This window comes from Gigantopelta aegis, chromosome 14 (genome assembly GCF_016097555.1).
Source record: "Gigantopelta aegis isolate Gae_Host chromosome 14, Gae_host_genome, whole genome shotgun sequence".
NCBI classification, from domain to species: Eukaryota; Metazoa; Mollusca; class Gastropoda; order Neomphalida; family Peltospiridae; genus Gigantopelta; species Gigantopelta aegis.
Genome location: NC_054712.1, coordinates 10,094,007 through 10,118,897, shown reverse-complemented (window position 1 = coordinate 10,118,897; position 24,891 = coordinate 10,094,007). Strand labels below are relative to the sequence as shown.

Below are 24,891 nucleotides of genomic sequence, written 5' to 3'. Positions count from 1 at the left end.
AGTTTGTCCTGTTGATAACATTAGAGAATTTCTATTGTTTAGACCAGCCAGGAAAAGCTATTTGTTTGTACATAATGATGGAAAACCTTTAACAAGATATCAATTTAGTACAGTACTGAAGAAGGTAATTACATCTTTGGGGTTGCCACAGGCTTCTTATAAGTCACATTCTTTTAGAATAGGTGCAGCAACCACATTGACCATGGGTGGAATTTCTCCTGAAATAATTCAAGTCTTAGGGCGTTGGAAATCTAATGCGTTAAACAAATACATTCGTTTGTGATTAAATTTGTTATTTAAAATAAATAGACAGATTTGAATTTTATTACATGTATGCATTATTGCAAGTTAATCATTGGTATGGGTTTTTACAGACATCTGGATAGTAGGCTCATCCATCATATATTGGGCATATAGGAGAGTTGTTAGACACATGAGTCAGGATTTGCGACTGGAAGGATTAAGGGTAAAGATTACCTGGTTGGGAAGAAGAGGTTTGAGATGGGAAGGAGTGTTTTCAGCAATTAGCCAGCAATTGTCTAAATTTCCTCCACCACAATATTTGATGCTACATGTAGGTGGTAATGATTTAACAGATATTTCCACAGCAGAATTTTGTACACTAGTTGAATGTGATATTCATAATTTGGCCAAGTGGCTTCCAAATTGTACTATAATTTTGTCAGATATTATTCCACGATTATTTTGGAAAGGGGGTAAATCAATATCATCAGTTGAAAAGAAAAGAAAACGAGTTAACAGATCAGGCAGAAAAGCAACCCTGGGAGTTCTGGTTGGAATGCAAGAATGGTATACTTGATTGGGTTATACGGTCTTTCATGTATATTTATATGGTATACTCCGCTACGTTTTACACTAGGGAGTAATTAAAGGTGCTGTTGTGTCCAATGCCGTGGTCGGTAGATACTCAGTATGAGAGACCTACTTATGCATGTGCATGTTAGAAGAACTGCCCTGCTATGGCTCAACACTAGGGTGTAGTATCCAGATATTCGGGAAAATATATGTATGCCTACTCATCATAAAACATATCATTTATTATATTTTAACAAAGAAGCTGCGGCCATTTTTCATCCAAATGCTGTGTATGTTATTTATAAAATGTTGTTTTTTAGAAGAAAAATATCTTAAAATAAATAAAATAATATATATATATATATATATATATATATATATATATATATATATATATATATATCTTCGTAATATTGGAAGATAAAATGTAATTTGGGCTACTACAAATATTAGGACAACAAGCACCTTGTTTATACAGAAAGAAATGTTTTATTTAACGACGCACTCAACACATTTTATTTACGGTTATATGGCGTCAGACATATGGTTAAGGACCACACAGATATTGAGAGAGGAAACCCGCTGTCGCCACTTCATGGGCTACACCTTTCGATTGGCAGTAAGGGATCTTTTATATGCACCATCCCACAGACAGGGTAGTACATACCACGGCCTTTGGTATGCCAGTCGTGGTGCACTGGCTGGAACGAGAAATAGCTCAATGGGCCCACCGACGGGGATCGATCCCACACCGATCGCGCATTGAGCGAGCGTTGTACCACAGGGCTACGTCCCGCCCCTGTTTATACAGATAGTGATATTCTACACAAGATAATATCATTAGCCATTAAAAAGGATCTGTTAGTCGTAAACATGTTACAATGACAACAAACTAAGGATAGTCCCTTTAATTATTCTCCTCCCTAGGATAATGGCTAGCTACGCTCCGTTTCAATTTAAACTGTAATATAAATCAATGAACAGACCATTTGCCTGATGATGCTGATTCGATCATCCTTTGGTTATATCACGTCACAGTGTTTCATAATTATTTATAATGTGCACGTAATAAATCTGATATCTCAAACTGATAGCCAGTTATTATCAGCACGCATCGACTAGCCATCGTCTACATAGCGATGACATAATTATATAGTCGAGCATCGTTGTGTCGAACTTTCAAGGTTTTTTTCGTTGACGCCATTAGCTGGCTACAGTGGAATATGTCAAACATTTAAAGAATAACCGTTAGAAAAATTCGATCACCGGCGTTGTTTTCTGCAGGGCGAGACGTAGCCCAGTGGTAAAGCGCTCGCTTGATGTGCAGTCGGTTTGGGATCGATCACCGTCGGTGGGCTCATTGGGCTATTTCTCGTCCCAGCCATGCACCACAACAGGTATATCAACGGCTGTGGTATGTGCTATCCTGTCTGTGGGATGGTGCAGATAAAAGATCCCTTGCTACGGGTTTCCTCTCTGAAACTATGTCAAAATGACCAAATGTTTGACGTCCAATAGCAGATGATTAATAAATCAATGTGCTCTAGTGGTGTCGCTAAACAAAAATAAACTAGTATCTAAATTAGTCACTGTTTGAACAACTCGGAGATAGAGGCGGGAGGTAGCTAAGTGCGAGAGATCGGGGTGCGATGGGTCTCAGGGTCGATCGTCCTCGATGGACTCTCGACTTGTGCCCCGTCAGTAGTAAAGCGTTCGCTTGATGCACGGTCGGTTTGGAATCGATCCCCGTCGGTGGACCCATTAGGCTATTTTTTGTTCCAGCCAGTGCACCACAACTGGTATATCAAGGGCTGTGGCATGTGCTATCCTGTCTGTGAGATGGTGCATATAAAATATCCCTTGCTACTAATGGAACAATGTAGTGGGTTTCCTCTCTAAGACTATATGTCAGAATAACCAAATGTTTCACATCCAATAGCCGATGATTAATGAAGCTATGTTCTCTAGTGGTGTTGTTAAACAAAACAAACTTTTAACTACAATAGTTACTGTTGGAACAACTCGGAAATCAGGACGGGATGTAGCTCAGTGGTAGAAAAAAAAAAAATGTTTTATTTAACGACGCACTCAACACATTTTATTTACGGTTATATGGCGTCAAACATCTGGTGAAAGACCACACAGATAATGAGAGAGGAAACCCGCTGTCGCCACTTCATGGGCTACTCTTTTCTATTAGCAGCAAGGGATCTTTTATATGCACCATCCCACAAACAGGGTAATACATACCACAACCTTTGATATACCAGTCGTGGTACACTGGCTGGAACGAGAAATAGCCTAATGAGCCCACCGACGGGGATCGATCCCACACTGGCCGCGCATCGAGCGAACGCTGTACCACTGGGTTACGTCCCACCCCTCTCAGTGGTAGAGATCGAGGTGCACTGGGTCGCAGGGTCAACCTACCTCGACAGACTCCGATTGTATCCCGTCTCAAATCGGGACATAACATTGATAGTAACTGGTAACTCGTTTATTATTTTGTTTAAGAACGTTGTACACGAGTCCACGTGCTGGTTGTGAAAATGTTTCGGCAATAAAAGGAAATTAATTCATTTCAATGATTTCTTTATTCGCAAAATCCATTCAGGTGCAACAACACGAACCGAAACGAACCGAAACGAACAAAATGGAATAGAGGCAGAATTAAAATATTTAAGTGTTTCAGTGTTTTTGGTCCGTTTTGGTGATTCATCCATCTATTTAGAACAGTTAACATCCAACTGTTAACGACATCCCGTTCAGTATTAGGCATATTAGGCACTGTCCATATTAGGAAAGTTAATTTCAGAAGAGTACACAGTACACAATTAATTGCTACACCTCCCTCGGGGTACTACTAAAATCTACTCAGTCGCCAGAGCGCTCACCTAATATACCAGAGTCGTAGGATCGAATCCACTAATTGGACACATTCTCTGATCCTTTCTTCCCCCGTCCTAACCAGAGCCCCACGACTGGTATATCGAATGATGTGATATGTGCTGGCCTGTGTGTGGGGAAAAGTGCATATAAAAGATCCCTTGCTGCCAACTGAAAAAATGTAACAAGTTATACGTCAACAATTTTGATTTTGTGAGGGCAAATTGTCTGTACGTTTGATAAAATGTTGATGATTATAAATATAATGAGAGAAAGAAATAAAGGAACACAGTAACGTGAGACTCAATGTCAGTAACGTGAGACTCAATGTCAGTAACGTGAGACTGAATGTCAGTAATGTGCGATTGAATGACAGTAATGTGAGTTTGAATGTCAGTGATGTGACATTGAATGTCAGTAATGTGAGACCAAATGTCGGTAATGTGATATTGAATGTCAGTATTGTTGAAATGAATGTCAGTAATGTTGAATTGAATGTCAATAACGTGAGACTGAATGTCAGTAACGTGAGATTGAATGCCAGCAACGTGAGACTGAATGTCAGTAATGTGAGATTGAATGCCAGTAATGTGAGACTGAATATCAATAATGTGAGACTGAATGTCAGTAATCTGAGACTGATGGTCAGTAATGTGAGACTGAATGTCAGTAGGCCTAATGTGGGATTGAATGACAGTAATGTGAGAATGAATGTCAGTAATGTGAGAATGATTGTCAGTAATGTGAGAATGATTGTCAGTAATATGAGATTGAATGTCAGTAATGTGAGAATGATTGTCAGTAATGTGATAATGATTATCAGTAATATGAGATTGAATGTCAGTAATGTGAGAATGATTGTCAGTAAGAATGATTGTCAGTAATGTGAGAATGATTGCCAGTAATGTGAGATTGATTGTCAGTAATGTGATAATGATTGTCAGTAATGTGAGAATGATTCTCAGTAATATGAGATTGAATGTCAGTAATGTGAGAATGATTGCCAGTAATGGGAGATTGATTGTCAGTAATGTGATAATGATTGTCAGTAATGTGTGATTAAATGTCATTAATGTCGGAATGAATGTCAGTAATATGAGACTGAATGTCAGTAATCTGAGACTGATGGTCAGTAATGTGAGACTGAATGTCAGTAATGTGGCATTGAACGACAGTAATGTGAGAATGAATGTCAGTAATGTGGAATTGAATGTCAGTAATGTGAGAATGATTGTCAGTAATATGAGATTGAATGTTAGTAATGTGAGAATGATTGTCAGTAATGTGAGAATGATTATCAGTAATATGAGATTGAATGTCAGTAATGTGAGAATGATTGTCAGTAATGTGAGATTGATTGTCAGTAATGTGAGAATGATTATCAGTAATGTGTGATTAAATGTCATTAATGTCGGAATGAATGTCAGTAATGTGAGATTGAATGTCAGTAATGTGAGAATGATTATAAGTAATATGAGATTGAATGTCAGTAATGTGAGACTGATTGTCAGTAATGTGAGATTGATTGTCAGTAATGTGAGAATGATTATCAGTAATGTGAGATTGATTGTCAGTAATGTGATAATGATTGTCAGTATGATTAAATGTAATTAATGTCGGAATGAATATCAGTAATATGAGATTGAATGTCAGTAATGTGAGAATGATTATAAGTAATGTGAGATTGATTGTCAGTAGTGTGAGAATGATTGTCAGTAACACAGTGAACTACCTGACACTGTGGCTGAGGTTTTTCTTGCAGTAATATGTTCATGTTAACGTTGGTGTGAACCTTTGTTTGTTTCTATCAGTATATTTACAACATGTTCTATAATTAAAACCTTTGTAACAATATAGTTAACAAGCTTCATAACAATGGCATTAATACACAGCTACGCCACTGTTTTTGACACCGCCAAGCTAACGCTACTTTTGCCTACTCTTTATTTTGCGCAATAAACGGCATTAAAATAAAGTCACTTTCACACAATAGGAAACAGAGGATTAAATTCATTGTTGGTTTGTCGATCCTTGAAGCAAACTATAAACATGTTTACGAAGAATACTGAAGCTGCCACGCTGCTTAATTGTTATTTGCAAAACGTACCAAGTCACATGTAACGGTGATTACGCAATCAATGGCTTGCCAGAGCAAGTGCATATTGCACGAGCTATGTTCGCAGTCGAGTAATCCAGTCGAAAACGGCAAAGTGACAATAAACTAAACAATTATTAGTCGCGCAATATTGATTGACAATGGTCTGATCGTCCGATTTTTAGAAGTACAATTTGCACTAAATAAAGAGTTTGGAACTGAATTATTCGTCCGTTGCTCAGTAAATCACGGGACCCTCGAACACGTGCGGGTTTGAGAGAATTCCGGTTTAGAGAGGGTCCGGTCTTGAGGGGTTTCACTGTATATATATATTATTAGATAAATGTTTTTTTTAATTTTATTATTATTCTCTGATCCATTGAAACTCAAATACTTGACACTTTGTCATTCTGATTATTCGATAAGTAACAAAATATCGGACACATCCAGCTGATTCAAGGACGTAGCGAAACGGAAGAAGCAATCTGTTTGAATTTCTGGATAAACAAAACTCCTTCGAGTAAGCCATAAGCCGGGGACACAGAATATACTGTGGGGGTCACATTGCGTGAGGTAGCGGAACACGATTAAAAAAAAAATAAAAATTGTTTTTACTTTTTTGTGTGCTTTTTGCTTTGCGTGGGAAAGAGGGGAAGGTTATAATGCAATTAAATGTTACAAATAACTTTCAGGTTTATGTATAATACATTTTCTATACTATTTTATATAATATAAACATATTACATATGTACAAAAACAGATCTTCGATTTATTAATATTAATATGCAATGAAAAGTACAAAGCCCTCCCAATACATCGGGGGTGGGGGGGGGGGGGGGGTGGGTGGGTAGAGGCAGTGGTACCTTTGTCCCTCTACTTCTGCAGCTCATATAGCCAACTTGTCATAACAGGAACTCGTCACAAGTATTTATAGAATATTAAACAAGCTTCCATTCTGTATCATGTTTATGTCCCAAGTGAAATAATTTGCAGTTATCACGAGCCATAAAAAAAAATATCACTGGTGAAATAAAACTTGATATGACATGATGGCGAGTTTAACATTCTATTTATTACCTACTGTCAATTTTGATTTATATTTTTAACAGACATTCACTCTCTCTCTCTCTCTCTCTCTCTCTCTCTCTCTCTCTCTCTCTCTCTCTCTCTCTCTCTCTCACACACACACACACACACACACACACACACACAGAGGAAAAAAACTAAACAAACTACTACTACTACTACTACTACTACTAAAAATAATAATATACTCGAAAATGCAGATCTACATTTATTTAATACAGATTCAAGTTCAGGCTAGGGACGACCTATAGGCAGTGACGTACGTTAGAGGGTGGAATGGGCGGGGGACACAGCTTGTGCGCTTAGTTTGCCTTTGTTTTATTACAAAGTCAAAGTACATGTTTTCAAACTGTTTATTTTGTTTGGTCCATCTCTTGCACAGGGCTACTGTTTACACTGGTTGATCAAGGGAGGTCTCACCGGGCAGACATGGTTGAAAGGGGGGGGGGGGGGGGGGTCCCTTAATTCACATCCATAGTACTATAATGAACCAGGTCCGTAACAATAGAATTAATATTTAACTCACTACTGTATCAAAGGGTGCGAAGAACACTTTCCAAACAACTAATCCCAATTGTCATTGGCGTAGTCGGGAGTTTATATCGAGGGACCACCCACATTGGGGGGGGGGGGGGGGGGGGGGGGGGGGCGAGGGGCACCCAAACTGTTTATGAGTCGTTGTAAAGGGCAACAGACAAATATAGAATGTGGTAGGAAAAACAGGTGGTTCATTGGGGGATATGGCCCCTCTGGCTACACCAGTGCTAATTGTTCCTTCGTTTCCATATTTCCGGAATCCACCACCCCCCCCCCCCCCCCCCCCCCCCCCCCCCCACCTGCTCACAACAGAAAAAAATTGTAAAAGAAAGTTTTCACTTATTTTAAAGTGATTTCACCATCAATATACAACTTTCAATTAAGTAGTTAGTCCAACCTGGAAAAATTCTGTATCCGCGCCTGAATGTTTCACACTATTTCTGGACAGTCACTGGCGTCACTGATGACACCCACACCGATTTTAGGTCTTCCTTCGTCGGCTTGGTCGAAAACTCGGACTTATCCGCCAGAAACGCCTTGTCCTTGACCTTACCGGTGAGGCGCGGACACAGCTGGGAGAGGTACCCGGCGACGGTCGACGTGGGCGACGACTTGACGAAGATCGTGACGACGACCAAAGAGCAGGCGATCTCCTCCAAGCGCAACAACGTCTGCAGCGACCACCAGCTCCAGGGGTCGACGACGCTGATGTCGCTCAACACGCCGAACTCACTTACGGCAGAGTAGACGTACGTCACACACATCGCCATGGCGATCACCGAGGCCGTGCCTATCGTCCTGGTCAGCTTCCACAAGCGTTCGGTTTGTTCATCTGCAATTTAAAATAAAAAATAAGTTTTTTGTTTGTTTGTTGCTGTTTTTTGTTGTTGTTGTTGTTGTTATACTGTTTTTTAATTGTTTAACAACACCACTGGAGCACATTGATTTACATCTTCATAAATCAAGGCTAATATTCGTTCCTCGTATTCAGCCTTGATACATGATATCCACTACTAGCGCCCTCTATTGAAAGAAAATTTGTAACACCGATTATGTCCCTTACACGATGACATCGCTGACCAATCACAGCATCGGTAACATGTGACAATCTTGAAAGCAATATAAAAAATTAACCGCCGGACGCTGACGCTGCCATCTTTGTTTACAATAACAAGGGAATCTATAAGGAGCGTTGCGATTCGTTGCAATCAGATCTCATCGCATCCAATGAAATTTAAGCATTTTGTGGCACGATTTCTTGACGACATGTATCAAGGCTGAATACGAGGAACGAATATTAGCCTTGATTTATGAAGATGATTGATTTATTAATCATCGGCTATAGAAAAATATATTTATTACAAGAATTGTTTACATAAAGAATTCGACAAAAACTGGGAATGTTGGTTAAGATTTTTGGAAAATATTTAAACGACCAGCCTTTTTTTAATATATATATATAAAAAAAAGACTATGGTTGTTTGTTTTACAATGTTGCGTGTTTGGAGGAAATACTTATTTCAACTTTCTTCCTTCCCTTTCTCTCCTTGCTCCATGGTATATTCTGTGTATAATTGGTATGTACGGTAATGATTCGGGGCCCCAACCCTGACATTATCTATTGTTTTACTGGGACAATATAAATTAAAAAAAAAAAAAATCATCGGCTATTGGATGCCGAACATTTGATAATTTTGACCTAAAGTCTTAGAGGAACCTCGCTACATTTTATTCTAATGCAGCAAGGAATCTTTTATATGCACCATCCCACAGACAGGATAGCACATACCACGGTGCACTGGCTAGAACAAGAAATAGCCCAATGGGTCTACCGACGGGGATCGATCCTAAACCGACCCCGCATCAGGCAAGCGTTTTATCACTGGGCTACGTCTCGCCCTGGATGGATTTCGATTTATAATGAACCAGGCGTGTTGCCAGACATATGCACGTACGTATCATTGAAAACCGGAAAACAACAATATCGTAAAATAAGTAACATCTGGCAGTCTTTGAATACGTCTTAGGGTACTTTATCAGAGTCCAAATTAATGGCATTCACAACAATGAATAATAGAATTTTTCACACAACAAGCGAACCACTAAAAATCAGCGTCAATATACACACTTATAGTCCTTCCCACAGGGAACACCTTTTATCATACAATGGACTTTACAAGTACCGGCCTCGATGGTGTCGTGCTTAAGCCATCGGACATAACGTTGGTAGGTACTGAGTTTGCAGCCCAGTACCGGCTCCCATCCAAAGCGAGTTTTAACGACTCCATGGGTAAGACCACTACACCTCCTCTCTCTCTCACTAATCACTAACAAGTAATAACTAGCACGCTGTCCTGGAGAGACAGCTCAGATAGATTCCCAGGACAGCGTGCTTTAACCTTAATTGGATATAAGCACGGAAATAAGTTGAAATGAAAATGCTACAATTTACTTATTTCTAAGCAGATTGTTTTTTAAATTGCACACAAAAAATAGGGGGTTTTGTGGGGTTTTGTACTTTTTTTTATTTCCAAAAGACTTTTACTTTTCTTCTTACGTCCCCTGTCTGTGGGATGGTGCATATAAAAGATCCCTTGCTGCTAATCGAAAAGAGTATCCCATGACGTGGTGACAGCGAGTTTCCTCTCTCAATATCTGTGTGGTCCTTAACCATATGTCTGACGCCATATAACCGTAAAATAAAATGTGTTAAGTGGGTCGTTAAATAAAACATTTCTTTCTTTCTTTCATTCGCCGAGTCTGCAGCGCAGTTACACAGCAGCGTGTTCGTTCAGCAAGCATTCATTCGCCGAGTCTGCAGCGCAGTTACACAGCAGCGTGTTCGTTCAGCAAGCACTCATTCGCCGAGTCTGCAGCGCAGTTACACAGCAGCGTGTTCGTTCAGCAAGCACTCATTCGCCGAGTCTGCAGCGCAGTTACACAGCAGCGTGTTCGTTCAGCAAGCACTCATTCGCCGAGTCTGCAGCGCAGTTACACAGCAGCGTGTTCGTTCAGCAAGCACTCATTCGCCGAGTCTGCAGCGCAGTTACACAGCAGCGTGTTCGTTCAGCAAGCATTCATTCGCCGAGTCTGCAGCGCAGTTACACAGCAGCGTGTTCGTTCAGCAAGCACTCATTCGCCGAGTCTGCAGCGCAGTTACACAGCAGCGTGTTCGTTCAGCAAGCACTCATTCGCCGAGTCTGCAGCGCAGTTACACAGCAGCGTGTTCGTTCAGCAAGCACTCATTCGCCGAGTCTGCAGCGCAGTTACACAGCAGCGTGTTCGTTCAGCAAGCACTCATTCGCCGAGTCTGCAGCGCAGTTACACAGCAGCGTGTTCGTTCAGCAAGCATTCATTCGTCGAGTCTGCAGCGCAGTTACACAGCAGCGTGTTCGTTCAGCAAGCATTCATTCGCCGAGTCTGCAGCGCAGTTACACAGCAGCGTGTTCGTTCAGCAAGCATTCATTCGCCGAGTCTGCAGCGCAGTTACACAGCAGCGTGTTCGTTCAGCAAGCATTCATTCGTCGAGTCTGCAGCGCAGTTACACAGCAGCGTGTTCGTTCAGCAAGCATTCATTCGCCGAGTCTGCAGCGCAGTTACACAGCAGCGTGTTCGTTCAGCAAGCATTCATTCGTCGAGTCTGCAGCGCAGTTACACAGCAGCGTGTTCGTTCAGCAAGCATTCATTCGCCGAGTCTGCAGCGCAGTTACACAGCAGCGTGTTCGTTCAGCAAGCATTCATTCGCCGAGTCTGCAGCGCAGTTACACAGCAGCGTGTTCGTTCAGCAAGCATTCATTCGTCGAGTCTGCAGCGCAGTTACACAGCAGCGTGTTCGTTCAGCAAGCATTCATTCGTCGAGTCTGCAGCGCAGTTACACAGCAGCGTGTTCGTTCAGCAAGCACACAACCTGTGAATACGCTAAGAATACGCAGATCATGAGTCACCATGCAAACGTGTCTCTATGAAATGTGTTGAGTGCGTCGTTAAATAAAACATTTCCTTCCTTCCTTCTTCTTACGTCAAACAAAACTTATATTATTTACAAAAAATATATAATAATAATAAAAAAATAAAAATAATAATAATAATAATAATAATAAATAAATAAAAAAAAAACCCAAAACAACATTTTTATTGGAGGATGGGACGGTCTATAGCTTATTTTAAACAATGGATATCGCCAGTTACCCCTTCCTCCCTTCAGTGGCGGATCTATTAATAAATCAATGTGCTCTAAGGGTGACGTTAAACTAAACAATCTTTAACTTTTACTGTGTGCGCATTTAAAGGTATACAGTCTTATTAAAATATTGAACAGTACTTACGGTTGAAACTTTACGGTTTGTTTCTTGCAATATTGAGTTCTGTAGATTTGATGAACGTTGGACTGTGTCCTGAAGTAACTGATTTATGCGCGCCAAAATGTTAGTGATTTTAATGAATTTTAAACCCACCACCCAGTTCCAAGGTTTAGACAGCAGTAACACACAATGTTGAAGCAGAACTAAAGTTAAACAGTTTTGTTTTGTTTAACGACACCACTAGAAGAAGTTTGTTTTCTTTAACGACACCACTAGAGCACATTTGGATGTCAAATATTTGGTAATTATGACTCATAGTCATCAGAGGAAGCCCGCTACATTTTTTCATGTAGGTTCAAACTATCAACTGTCATGTGAAGTTGGCCAACTCGACAGTTACATTGTAATTCCCCCAACTTCCATCTTACGAAGGGTTCGCTCAGATTAACAAATATTCGGTCTTAAGAGTTGCATACGACGAAAATCAAGTTGTAAGAGTGCTCAGACTAGCAACTGGACAGGCGTAGATGTCGTAAGATAGGACAGTTGACTAACGTAGTTTGAGCCTAGCAGTAGAGAGGAAACCCGCTACAGTTTTCAAGTAGCTGCAATGAATATTTTATATGAACTTTTGCACAGACAGGATAGGGCATACCACGGCCTTTGATATACCAGTTTTGAAGCACAGGGTGGAACGAAAAATAGCCCAATGGGTCCACCGACGAAGATCGAACCTAGATCGACCGCGCATCAGGCTAGCGCTTTACCACTTAGTCACGTCCGTCCGCCACCTGCCCCCCCCCCCCCCCCCAATCTATAAATACACGCGCGATGATAGTCTTTCGTAAATTCCACCCACTATCATTAACCATACAGAATAAACATTGACATGGACAACCATTGTTAGTTATCTTCAATTTGAGAAAGTCGATATTAAGTCAGTTTTCGTGTCAAGTACAAATTACAAATGGCTGAAGTAAAGCGTAGCGGTTCGTAAACGATATCTCGAATAAGGAAACCAGTTAATGGGTTGGTGAGTGTTTAAATAATTCGCCTTCAATGTTCCACCATTACCAGCATCCGACTGAACCGTAATTCTCCAAATATAACACTACATGTGTGTATTATATTCCCAGGTTCACTGTAAAGCACATAATTTTTTATATCACAGAACTCTTATGTTTGTATGAATCTATGTTTATTTATATTATTCTAATATAATATATATATATATATATATATATATATATATATATATATATATATATATATATATATATATATATATATATATATATATATATATACTATAACGAACAATATAAGTTGTAGAAGCATCACGAGGGGTATATGGCTTTTTATGTACCCTCTGTGTATTCTTTTACCCCGAGCCGAAGGCGAGGGGGTAAAAGAGCACACAGAGGGTACATAAAAAGCCATATACCCCGAGAGATGCTTCTACAACGAATTTATCTTGCCGACATGTTAAAACATATAGCCAAATAAACAAAATAACGCCAGATAATAATTGTTAACAATTTATTAACGGAGCCGTACCACGCGGACGCGAACGAAACCACTTGCCAGTGACGAAAAATAGTTCCATCGATAAACGAGTTTTTAACTTCAAATGTTTGTAATACGAAATTGTCTGAAACAGATATCAATAAATAAAATAAATAAAAAAAAAACTTTTTTTTATCAGAAATGTATGTAGTAAAAAAAATAAAAATATTTAAAAAACAACAAAAAACCCACAACTGTTGCTAATCGCGCATTAATACAATAACACCACGACCGTAATTAGGTGGCCCAGTTCAACACTGCAGCTTTTGAAAGTATTGAAATAGTGTATTTTATAGTAAAAATAAAATTAATTATGTATACTTGATTGATTATCAATGTTATTTATAATCTAATTATTGCTTTAGCATTAACTGGGGTGGCTGGAAACTGTTGGAAATTACAGACGGGGTATAAGAGAATTTGGCTCCACCCACAGGGGTATAAGGGATTTGTCCAACGGCAAACAACCAATGAGATTAAAGAATTTTACATGAAGGCGAGATAATACTTTTGGACGATTTGACGCTTACAAACCAATGACCATGTCGGTACTAAATATGACGTAATCACGATTGGGCAAACACACACAATGACGTCATGTAGTTTAAAGAGTGTGCGTTTAGGGCTCTCTGTTTTTGGTGTTAAATTGATAACAAAATGTATCTATGAACGTGATTAAATAACAAAGTTATAGCAATACTCATAATAGTGCGTAATGTATTTTAACTCGTTTCTATACATGTACGTGCATGTGTTTCGAAAATAAAGCCTTTTAGAGACAAAATAGCTGAGGTAATAAACAGAGGATATTATAGGAGTGTCCATGACAGACGATGTTTACGACACGAGTGCCTAAATTAGCATATTTCCGAAATAATTTAGGCACGAGTGTCGTAAACATCGTCTGTCATGGACAGACGAGCGAGAGCTCGGGAAATGCGATAATTTAGGCACGAGTGTCGTAAACATCGTCTGTCATGGGCACGAATGTAATATTCTGTTTATTACCGTAGAACTGTCTTGCTAAATAAACATTCCAGTCATTGTTTACAAACTAACGTTTCCTTAACGGCGGAGTAATGTTTGTTCATTGATGTCTTGAAAACCAAATCACAACCTGTTCTAAAGTTACGTGATATTTATACGCCCATAAATAAAGAGTACACATGTATCAACAGCTGTAAACTGTACAGCATGTGTATACTAAAAAGCAAACAAATACACAGTAATTGCATCGCCTTAAAATAACTATAAATTGGGTACATGACGTTTCCGTTTTAAGAATGATGGAAAAATTCCAGTGCAAAATTGCTATTGAATTTTTTTTTTTTTTAACATTATTAACGCACCTGAACGTGTTTGAAGAAAATCTTATGATTAAAACATTGTACCTTTTACTAAATATGGCTTTCAAGTGAAATTACGGTAAGATATGCTACATTTATTATGTACGAAGCCAAAACAACTACATCGTGATATAATACAAGTAACACGTATTTGTCATTACGGCATATGATCAGCTTACACTCGAAATAAAAATGTATTAATGAAGAAAGTAGTATCTGTGGAATGTGTCAGCCAATCAGAAAGAAATGTACTCTTACAACAGCCAATCGTTATACGACAATGTCAGGAGGACATACGATTTAGTTGTGACATACGAGGGAAATCGTACGATAAATATGACCCTCGTTATGCTGTACCTCGTAGGTAATAAATAGAATAACAAACTCGGTACCAGTTAATATCAAATGTATGTCCCTCGTGAAACAATTTTCATTTGACAACTGAAAATTATTTCACTCGGGACATAAATTTTATAATAACTGGTAACTCGTTTATTATCCTCTATTTATGTTTTAATATACTATAGGTATTCATGTTTATTTATATATTTTTAATATACTATATGTATTAATGTTTATTTATACAGTTTTAATATACTATATTTATTCATATTTATTTATATTGTTTTAATATACATGTGCTATATGTATTCATTTTATCCTCCAATGCCCACGATATAAGAATGACATTTATTTTATTATTATTATTTTTTTTTTACAACAGACGTCCAAGCGTTTTCAAAGTTACCTAGCTATTAGCATTTGACAATACTAAGGGGCCGTCCATAATTTTCAACATTTTCACGAGCGTACAAACCGTACGCGGGGGAGGGGGGGGGGGCAGCGTACACTTTAAAAAAAAAAAAAATGTCGATCAACATTTTTCAATGGGGGGGGGAGGGGGGTGGTCAAAAGTGTACGGTTTGTCCGCTCGTGAAAATACTGAAAATTATAGACGGCCCCTAATGAACTTAATAATATTTATTTAGAACAAATCCCATTAGAGATCAGCTATTGAACAAATTGGTTAATATTAACATTAGTTCTATTTATTCAACATAATACTACTGTATTCGTTTACATGTATATTAAACCAACAATACATGTATCTCTCAGTATACTAAATAAATAATGACTTGTATGTATTTAAAAATACAAGTCAACAGAACTTTAATTTAAAAAAAATATATATAAGCTTTTATACAATTTTTTAAAATTATTATTTGTTACTAAATCATTCACCACCATAATCCTGTACCTAACCTGTATATATTTATTATTTTATATTATGCTGATAAGTGTAAAAAAAAACACCGTATAAAGTAATAACACTCACTAATTCACACTCACTCACTAATTCACACTCACTCACTAATTCACACTCACTCACTCAGTCACACACTCAGTCACACACTCAGTCACACACACATACACACTCACTCAGTCACACAAACACACACACACACACACTCACTAATTCACACTCACTCACTAATTCACACTCACTCACTCAGTCACACACTCAGTCACACACTCAGTCACACACTCAGTCACACACACATACACACTCACTCAGTCACACACACACACACACACACACACACACTCTAATTCACACTCACTCACTCAGTCACACACACAATCACACACACATACACACTCACTCACACACACACACTCACTCAGTCACACACACATACACACTTACTCACACACTCACTGTCACACACACACACACTAATTCACACTCACTCAGTCACACACACACACATACACACTCACACACACACACACTCACGCACACACTCTCACGAACACACACACACACGTACTATCACACTCTCACGCACTAACACACACACACACTCACACGCACACACACACACACTCACGCACACACACACCCCACACACACACACACATACGGATAGTGAAATAAACGATGCGGGTGATCGGTGAATGAAACAAACGGGCCAGTAACACAGAAGACCCTTTAAAGATTTCCATCTATATCCGTTTGACGTAAAGACAATAAAAAATAACAATAACTTTAATTTAGTATAAAAATAACAGACTGGATGCTGATGTACTACAATAAAGAGTTAACAATAGCGTTTTCGCTGCCCCGTTCTCGCCCCGAGCTATCGGTTAGCTAAGACCTTCGCATAGCACACGTTCGGGACATTTCTAAAATAATTACCCCGGCCATGCTTTCGCCCGTGGCGATTTATTTTACAATTTTAATGAATGCTCGTGTTTCATCTAGTAAAGATCTTGTTTTATAACTGTAATGAAATGTTTTGCTTGTATACTATATATAAATGCACTATGGAAACGTATTAATACCATACAATTACAGGGCCGTAGCTAGGAATTTATTTATTTATTTATTTTATTTTATTTTTTTGTTTTTTTGGGGGGGGGGGGGGGGGGGCAACTGAGTAGTTAATAGTCTAAAACTCCTTAAACAGTTAAGAAGATAATTTTCTTTAAGTTTCTATAAAGTTTTCCGCCCTCCTAAATTTTGCGATAGTTATAATTTTATTATATATTAATTTTCATTTTTTTACGATCCCCCTCCAAACCTCCCCAAAAGTTCCCTTGGCATTCCATCTCATGTCACTGCCCCCCCCCCCCCCCCCTTTAAATGGATTTTCTGTATCCGCCACTGCAAGGTGTTGACAAGCGTTGTGTAATATAAGAGGGAGACGTGGGGTATACAAATGCCAGATTTTGGCGTTATGTAATTGTTGGACGGCCCCAATCCATTTATTGATTTATCCATGGGGTGTCATTAAACAAAACAAACTAATGGAAAATATGTAGCGGGTTTCCTCTCTAAAACTAATCTATATGTCGAAATTACCAAATGTTTGAAATCCAATAGCGGATGATTAATAAATCAATGTGCTTCTAATGGTGTCGTTAAACAAAACAAAACAACTAACTGTATTCTTTCAGTTTTAATTTTCAGTCTATATACCAAGGTTTCTGACAGAAAGAAAGAAAGAAATGTTTTATTTAACGACGCACTCAACACATTTTATTTACGGTTATATGGCGTCAGACATATGGTTAAGGACCACACAGATTTTTAGAGGAAACCCGCTGTCGCCACTACATGTGCTACTCTTTCCGATTAGCAGCACGGGATCTTTTATTTGCGCTTCCCACAGGCAGGATAACACAAATCATGGCCTTTGTTGAATCAGTTATGGATCACTGGTCGGTGCAAGTGGTTTACACCTACCCATTGAGCCTTGCGGAGCATTCACTCTGGGTTTGGAGTCGGTTTCTCGATTAATCCCATGCCTGTAGACCGATAGCTTAACCACTACGCCACCGAGGCCGGTAAGGTTTCTGAGTACGAAGGATGAAAATACGTACCCTAAAATCTTGGAAATTATTGGATCCATTTTTATAAGAAGGAAATGTTTTATTTAACGACACAACACATTTTTATTTAAGGTTATATGTTGTCGGATATATGGTTAAGGACCACACAGATACTGAGAGAGGAAACTCACTGTCACCACTTCATGGGCTACTCTTTTTCGATTAACAGCAAGGGATCTTTAATATGCACCATCCCACAGATAGGATAGTACATACCACGGCCTTTGTTACACAAATAGCCCAATGGGTCCACCGCCGGGGATCGATCCTAGGGCGACGGCGCATCAAGCGAACGCTTTACCACTGGGCTACGTCCTGCCTACATTTTTATAACTTTTAGAAATATTACAGTAAGAGAACGGCTGTTTAAAATGCACGAAAATGTTTGTTTTGTTTACCGAGACCACTAGAGCATATTGAAAGTACATGAAATGCGGTGTCCACTTTCTAAAGAGTTCAAACTCATAATCTCTTAGTAGAGGCACTTATGACCTGTTTTGCTATTATTACCTGCCCTCAAATTACTTTGTCAAGTCAGGTCATAGGTTTTAACGCGTATATTCAGAAGAAAGAAAGAAATGTTTTATTTAACGACGCACTCAACACATTTTATTTACGGTTATATGGCGTCAGACATATGGTTATGGACCACACAGATTTTGAGAGGAAACCCGCTGTCGCCACTACATGGGCTACTCTTCCGATTAGCAGCAAGGGATATTTTATTTGCGCTTCCCACAGGCAGGATAGCACAAACCACGGCCTTTGTTGAACCAGTTATGGATCACTGGTCGGTGCAAGTGGTTTACACCTACCCACTGAGCCCTGCGGAGCACTCACTCGGGGTTTGGAGTCGGTATCTGGATTAAAAATTCCATGCCTCGACTGGGATCTGAACCCAGTACCTACCAGCCTGTAGACCGATGGCCTGATATTCAGAAGAAAAAAAGCTGTTGGTCCCAGGTGTCTAGTTTTGCCGGCTCCTCCGGCTATGCACTTAAGGCGATCTTAGGGTTAAGATCGCTATGTGGAACGGGGCCCAGGACAGGATTACTTTGAGTCTTTTAATAAAATAAAAAAAATTGTATTACTTCGTGGCAAAAAACCTGAATACATACCTTTAATTTGTCCGCTCGACGTCAGGTTACCGCGGATCTTCACCGCAGTGTAGAGAAATCCTATGGACAGCGTCAGCCCATACGCGATGAACAGCGCCTGGCAGAGAAGCAGCAAGGGTTTCACCGTGAAGCCGACGTACATGACCAGCAGATCGACCGCCAGCACGATCCCCAGGTGGACCCCGGTGATCCAGGCGATCGTGCCGAGTCTCTGGAACTTGGGCGGCGCCATCTCCATCTTGGTCGTGTCCAGCAGGATGAGGAACACGATACTGAAGGACGCAGTGAGTCCCGGGAGTCCTACAGACCACACTATGTGACTGACGATGAACGGGACGGGGTCCCGGGCCTGCGAGTACGGGTCCATGAACAGGACGCAGGCGCGCGTTCCCGTGAAGAAGGCGACCATCGAGTTGAGGGAGATGGTCGTCGTGCTCTTCTTCTGGCCGGTCTTGTTGCAGACGTTGGCGAGGATGAGGAAGACGGCCAGGATGGCGATGCACGTGAAGATGGTCGCGATGATGTACACGTGCAGCGGCCATGCCACTCCCCATGCGGAGAACGCTTCCGGCCAGTCCGGGCCGGGTTCCGGCCATATTTCCGGTTGCGGTTCCGGTTCTGTTTGGGAAGTTTCCGGTTCGGAGGTTATCGTCGTTTCTGGGACTGCGGTGGAGGGTTCTGGAGAGCTTTCGCCTTCACTGATGGGTTCAGTTTTCGGCTCGCTGGTGCTCGACATGATTTTTTTTTCGAAATAACGTCACTGCAAAGAGGCACAACAGTCAATTAAAATATTATATCATATGATCTTCTGAGATCAAGGTACCGAACCCACCCATCACTTAATAATTATGCTGCCTATTTCGTAATACTTATATCTACAGTTTACGAGGTGTATCGGTGAATATCCCTTCAGTTTTGGTTTTGGGGCCACCGAGGCGAAGCCGAGGATGTTCTCACGACCAAAACTGTTGGGATATTCACCGATACACCTCGTAAAGTGTGGGTGTAACTGACGTATACTCCACTTAAGGTCGAGTTAATTATTATATTAGTTATATGGCAAATAAAATCAATAACTAGAAAGTAGTAAATAATTAAATCAAAATAACGTGGACCAGACGTCGTGAGCCTCACATTTTGTTCTAGAGCAGTGAAACTGTCTATTTTAGTTGTTCGTGTCGCACGTGCAAATGCATTTTGAGGTAGTTTTATCAGTGTGTTAGAGCTGTACTGGTATGGGAATATATAAAATGTTTATATTCAGATTGTCTAAAAGAAACCATTTATGATATGAATTAGAAATAATATTTAATGATTTTTTTTTAAAGTTTGACGAATTTACTGGATAGGTGGTAATTGACACCCCTACCACACTAACTACAGCTCCGTACACTGCATGATTTTTAAAGGGACACACCCTAGTTTTTAAACACTAACGCATATTTTTTACTATTATAACCGTTTTTAATAACTTAAATCAAACTTTACTTAGATTTTATTGTTTAGATTATCAATTTCCATACATTCAAAGTGTTTTTGGTAATCCTGGTGTTTTTAATATCACAAAATGCATTGCTCATATTTTCAAAAACGCACGTGCGTCTGAGAAGTAACACTTATGGAGTCGAGTTTTAGTCTCTTTTTAGAGGGTATTTCACCATATCAAAGTCACAGACTCATGTTTCACTCAGTTATAACTTTATCCAAATGTGTTACAGGTTTGTAGATTAACTAAACTTAGTGTTAATTTGAAAAATCAATGTGCTCTAGTGGCGTCGTTAAATAAAACAAACTTTATTATTTATTTAGTGTTAATTTTCACGGGTTGAAACTAGGGTTTGTCCCTTTAACAGACGTATCGTTCTGCAAATATCTCAAGGTAACTATTGTGAATAAGTGCGCATGTATAATTAGATGGCTCTTTCTATTTGTTGAAATATTACGAAAACATAATTTGAACTTTGGTATATGCAAATGATGTCACCCAGCAAAAAAAAATTTGTAGATGGCCTGTTCTATTGGTTGAAATATTACGAAAACATAGTTTGAACTTTGTTATATGCAAATGATAAGTGTCACCAAGCAAAACCATTTTTGTTTGATTTTGTAACGGCAAATATTGTGAAAGACGGCCGTGGGTGTGAAAATAAGCCAGCGACAAAAAAAGGACTTTGAAGGCCAGAATGGAGGCCAGAATGGAGATTGTTTTGTTTAGTTAAATGGACTTCAGTTTCTGTGTATTTTAATTTGGACATTCAAGAAGATTTTAAATTATAACTGCAGGAGGAGAAATCTTTTTGGAGACAGTTACGCTACTGATTCCCGCAAACACGTCTAAGAACACTTGGTGTTGTATAATACAGGTTATGACAGCTGGACGTGTACCACAAGGGAAAAATTCGTTTACATTCCCCCAATATGGATACTTAAAGACATTAGTCAAGTGTTGAAGGATTTAAAAGACAATGCGTTGCAGTCGAACATGGAGGAAAAGTGTAGGTGTATCGGTGAATACACCTACACTTTTAACAAAAGAAACCATGACAACGAGACCGGAAGTGGGGTATAAAAAAATAATAGACTAGTCTCGGTGGTGTAGTAGTTAAGCCATCGTCCTTAAAGATATTATGTTCTGGGTTCGCATCCCGACACCAGCTCCTACCAGAGCGAAAGAAAAGTTTGTTTTTGTTTGTTTAACAACACCACTAGAGCACATTGATTTATTAATCATCGGCTATTTGATGTCAAACATATCGTCATAGAGAAGAAATCCGCTACATTTTTTTTCTTTAGTAGCAAGGAATCCAACAGACAGGATAGCATATATCACAGCCTTTGATACACCAGTCGCGGTGCACTGGCTGGAACGAGAAATAGTCCAATGGGCTCACCGACGGGGATCGATCCCAAACTGACCGCGCATAAAGCGAACGCTTTACCACTGGGCTACGTCTCGCCCCTACCCAGGGCGAGTTCTAATGTCTCAGTGGGTAGGTGTAAGGCCACTACATCGATTTTTCCCTCAGTAAAAACTAACCCACTGTCATACTTGAACCTTAATTATTTTATGTAAGCACACAAATAAGTTGAACTAAAATGAAATGAAAATAATAGATTGTCACTTAAAATAGCATCTACGGGATTGAGGAATGGATAACCTTGGACTATCATTAAATAATCTCTCTCTCTCTCTCTCTCTCTCTCTCTCTCTCTCTCTCTCTCTCTCTCTCTCTCTCTTCATCCCGTTGTTTCTCTCTCCTGTCTCTCCACCCCGTTATATTTCTCTCTCTCTCTCTCTCTCTCTCTCTCTCTCTCTCTCTCTCTCTCTCTCTCTCTCTCTCTCTCTCTCTCTCTCTCTCTCTCTCTCATATATATGTTGTCCTGTTTACCCCACCCATCTTCCAACGCATACAGTACATTCTTTTTGTGTATAATTTAAAACTAAATAAATTTAAAAAAAGAAAAGAGCTAACTCCGATGCATTTGTATTAACACACGTATTGTATTTATTGACAACCCCCCCCCCCCACAATTAAGAACAAAAACGGGAGGCATATACGCTGCATATATATACTGTGTATATATATATATATATATATATATATATATATATATATATATATATATATATGACATAATGAAAATTGGCAGAATGTAATTAACAAAGTAAAACACCGAATAACGAATAGTACTAAGGATACTTTTTTCACTTATACAAAAAATTCACAATAAAAACGTTCAAAATAGTTTGACACGATCCACTCGTTTGAGAGCAAAACCAAGTTGCGTTAATGATTATTACTACTGTTTCATGCCGGTAACCAGACCGTGTCTGTAATTATGCATTGCGTAACGAGTACCTCTCGTACAAACACCGATAATCAAACACATATTCGTTCCGCTTAGTCGGCGATCGATTATTAGAATTTGTAGCCTGCAATATGATTGATTTCAACTTATTTTCGTGCTTATATCCAATTATGGTTCGAACACGCTGTCCTGGGCACACACTTCAGCTATCTGGGCTGTCTGTTCAAGATAGTGGGTTAGTTGTTAGTTGTTTGTGCTAGAGAAGTGGGTGTAGTAGCCTTACACCTACCCATTGAGCCCTTAAGAACTCACTCTGGGTTGGAGCCGGTACAGGGCTGCGAACCCTGTACCTACCAGCCTGTAGTCCGATGGCTTAACCACTGCACCACCGAGGCCGGTCTGCAATATGAATGTAGAAGACGAATATCACTTTGTTCTAGCGTATCTTTTCTACAGTACCATAATAGATAAATACAATGTACAATAAAGAGATAAAAAGCTTATTATTATAAATAAAGCATCAACATTTAAATTAACACAACTACTGTCCAACGACGATTCAAAACAGCTAATTAAATTATGTAAGTATGTGCTCGCTGCTACCACTCAAAGAACGGATAACATTGATACATGACGTGTGTATTAATAATTGTATATTATTACTATAAATGTATTACACATTTAGTATTGACTTTTATCGATTCTATGCCGTTGCTTTTACTCTATGTTGGGACCACAAAATTACTTTGAGAGATCAACATATATATATATATATATTTAATTGGGGTGGGGGATAAGGAAATCTTACTAAAGATCAAAGTCAGTGGTATCTGCTATCCTGTCGGTAGAAAACGCTCATTGCTCTTAATAAAACATGTAGTGGCTTTCCTCTCTAAGACTGTATGTCAAAACTGCTAAATGTCTGACATCCAATAGCCAATGATTAATAAATCAATGTGCTCTAGTGGTGTCGTTAAACAACAAAAAACAAACATCATTTAACGTTCTAAACTGCATATTGTATTTTTATTTTTTTCTGCACGGGGGTGTTGGTAATTTTTAGCACGCCTGTCGTGGGCACAACCTCTGACTTCGCCGGAGAGTTCTGTCCATGACAGGAGTACTTTTTTCTGAGGGTGTAGCTGCTTTTAACCACGCTCCTTCCCGCTAGTACGACCCTGCAAGCGGAAATAACTTAAGAACTTGTATCAGTCTGTTAATACAATATAGACCATAGCAAAATTTCCCATTGAAACAACAAACAAAACAATACAATCACGGCCGTAGCTAGCGGAAAAAATCCGGAAAGCATTATAGAAACTTAAAGAAAATTATCTTCTTGACTGTTTAAGAAGTTTTAGACTATTAACTACTCAGTTGCCACCCCCCCCCCCCCTCCCCCCCCCCCCAAACAAAAAATCCTGGCTACGGCCCTGACAATACAATAATATACAAACCTTTGTTGCACTGGCTGGTATAACTATAAGTTGCGTTATCATATCTGTTTGTGTTGAAGCTTTAGATTGTTTTTGTTTTCTCATTTACTGAAAGCAATCACTTGATAACTAAGAAAATGTTTAAAAATTCTGTCAGTAAATTAATAATAGAATTTAGGAGACTTAAATCCTCTTGTCGAAGTCCTGTGCTTTTAACATCTCCAAATAGACAAGTGGGCATTGTATAGGCTCTGAAGAATATATAGCATCTAGAAATAGAAAGTCAACTGTGTGATGAGCAAGATCTAAAACACGTGTCCTTTCAGGAAAATTTGAAAACAACTGCAGAATTCTCCTAAATGTTATCCTTGTGCAAATGCCGAAATACTTTATAAAAACAATACTCGTTTTACCACACAAAGTCAAGTAGTGAAATATGTCAGACTATACTAGAACAGGCACATCAAAATAAACAAAGTGTCTGCTTGTTTACAGATG

At 39.2% G+C, this 24,891-nt stretch overlaps 1 protein-coding gene across 4 annotated transcripts in view; it reads right to left on the bottom strand.

Moving 5' to 3' along the window:
• Positions 1-3,146: 3,146 nt before the first annotated feature.
• The window catches only part of LOC121388986 (proline-rich transmembrane protein 4-like), a 35,938-nt gene continuing 14,193 nt past the window's right edge, over positions 3,147-24,891 (bottom strand). For 2 of the 4 annotated variants that reach the window (XM_041520565.1, XM_041520566.1), the window contains exons 2-3: positions 19,148-19,907; positions 7,079-8,252 (exon numbers count right to left, since the gene is read on the bottom strand). In XM_041520565.1, coding sequence (XP_041376499.1) covers positions 7,855-8,252; positions 19,148-19,883 — 1,134 coding nt within the window. In that variant the 5' untranslated portion in view covers positions 19,884-19,907 and the 3' untranslated portion in view covers positions 7,079-7,854. Of the gene's footprint in view, positions 3,874-7,078; positions 8,253-19,147; positions 19,908-24,414; positions 24,663-24,891 lie in introns of those variants that run through there. The other 2 variants (XM_041520567.1, XM_041520564.1) reach the window with 2 other exon arrangements.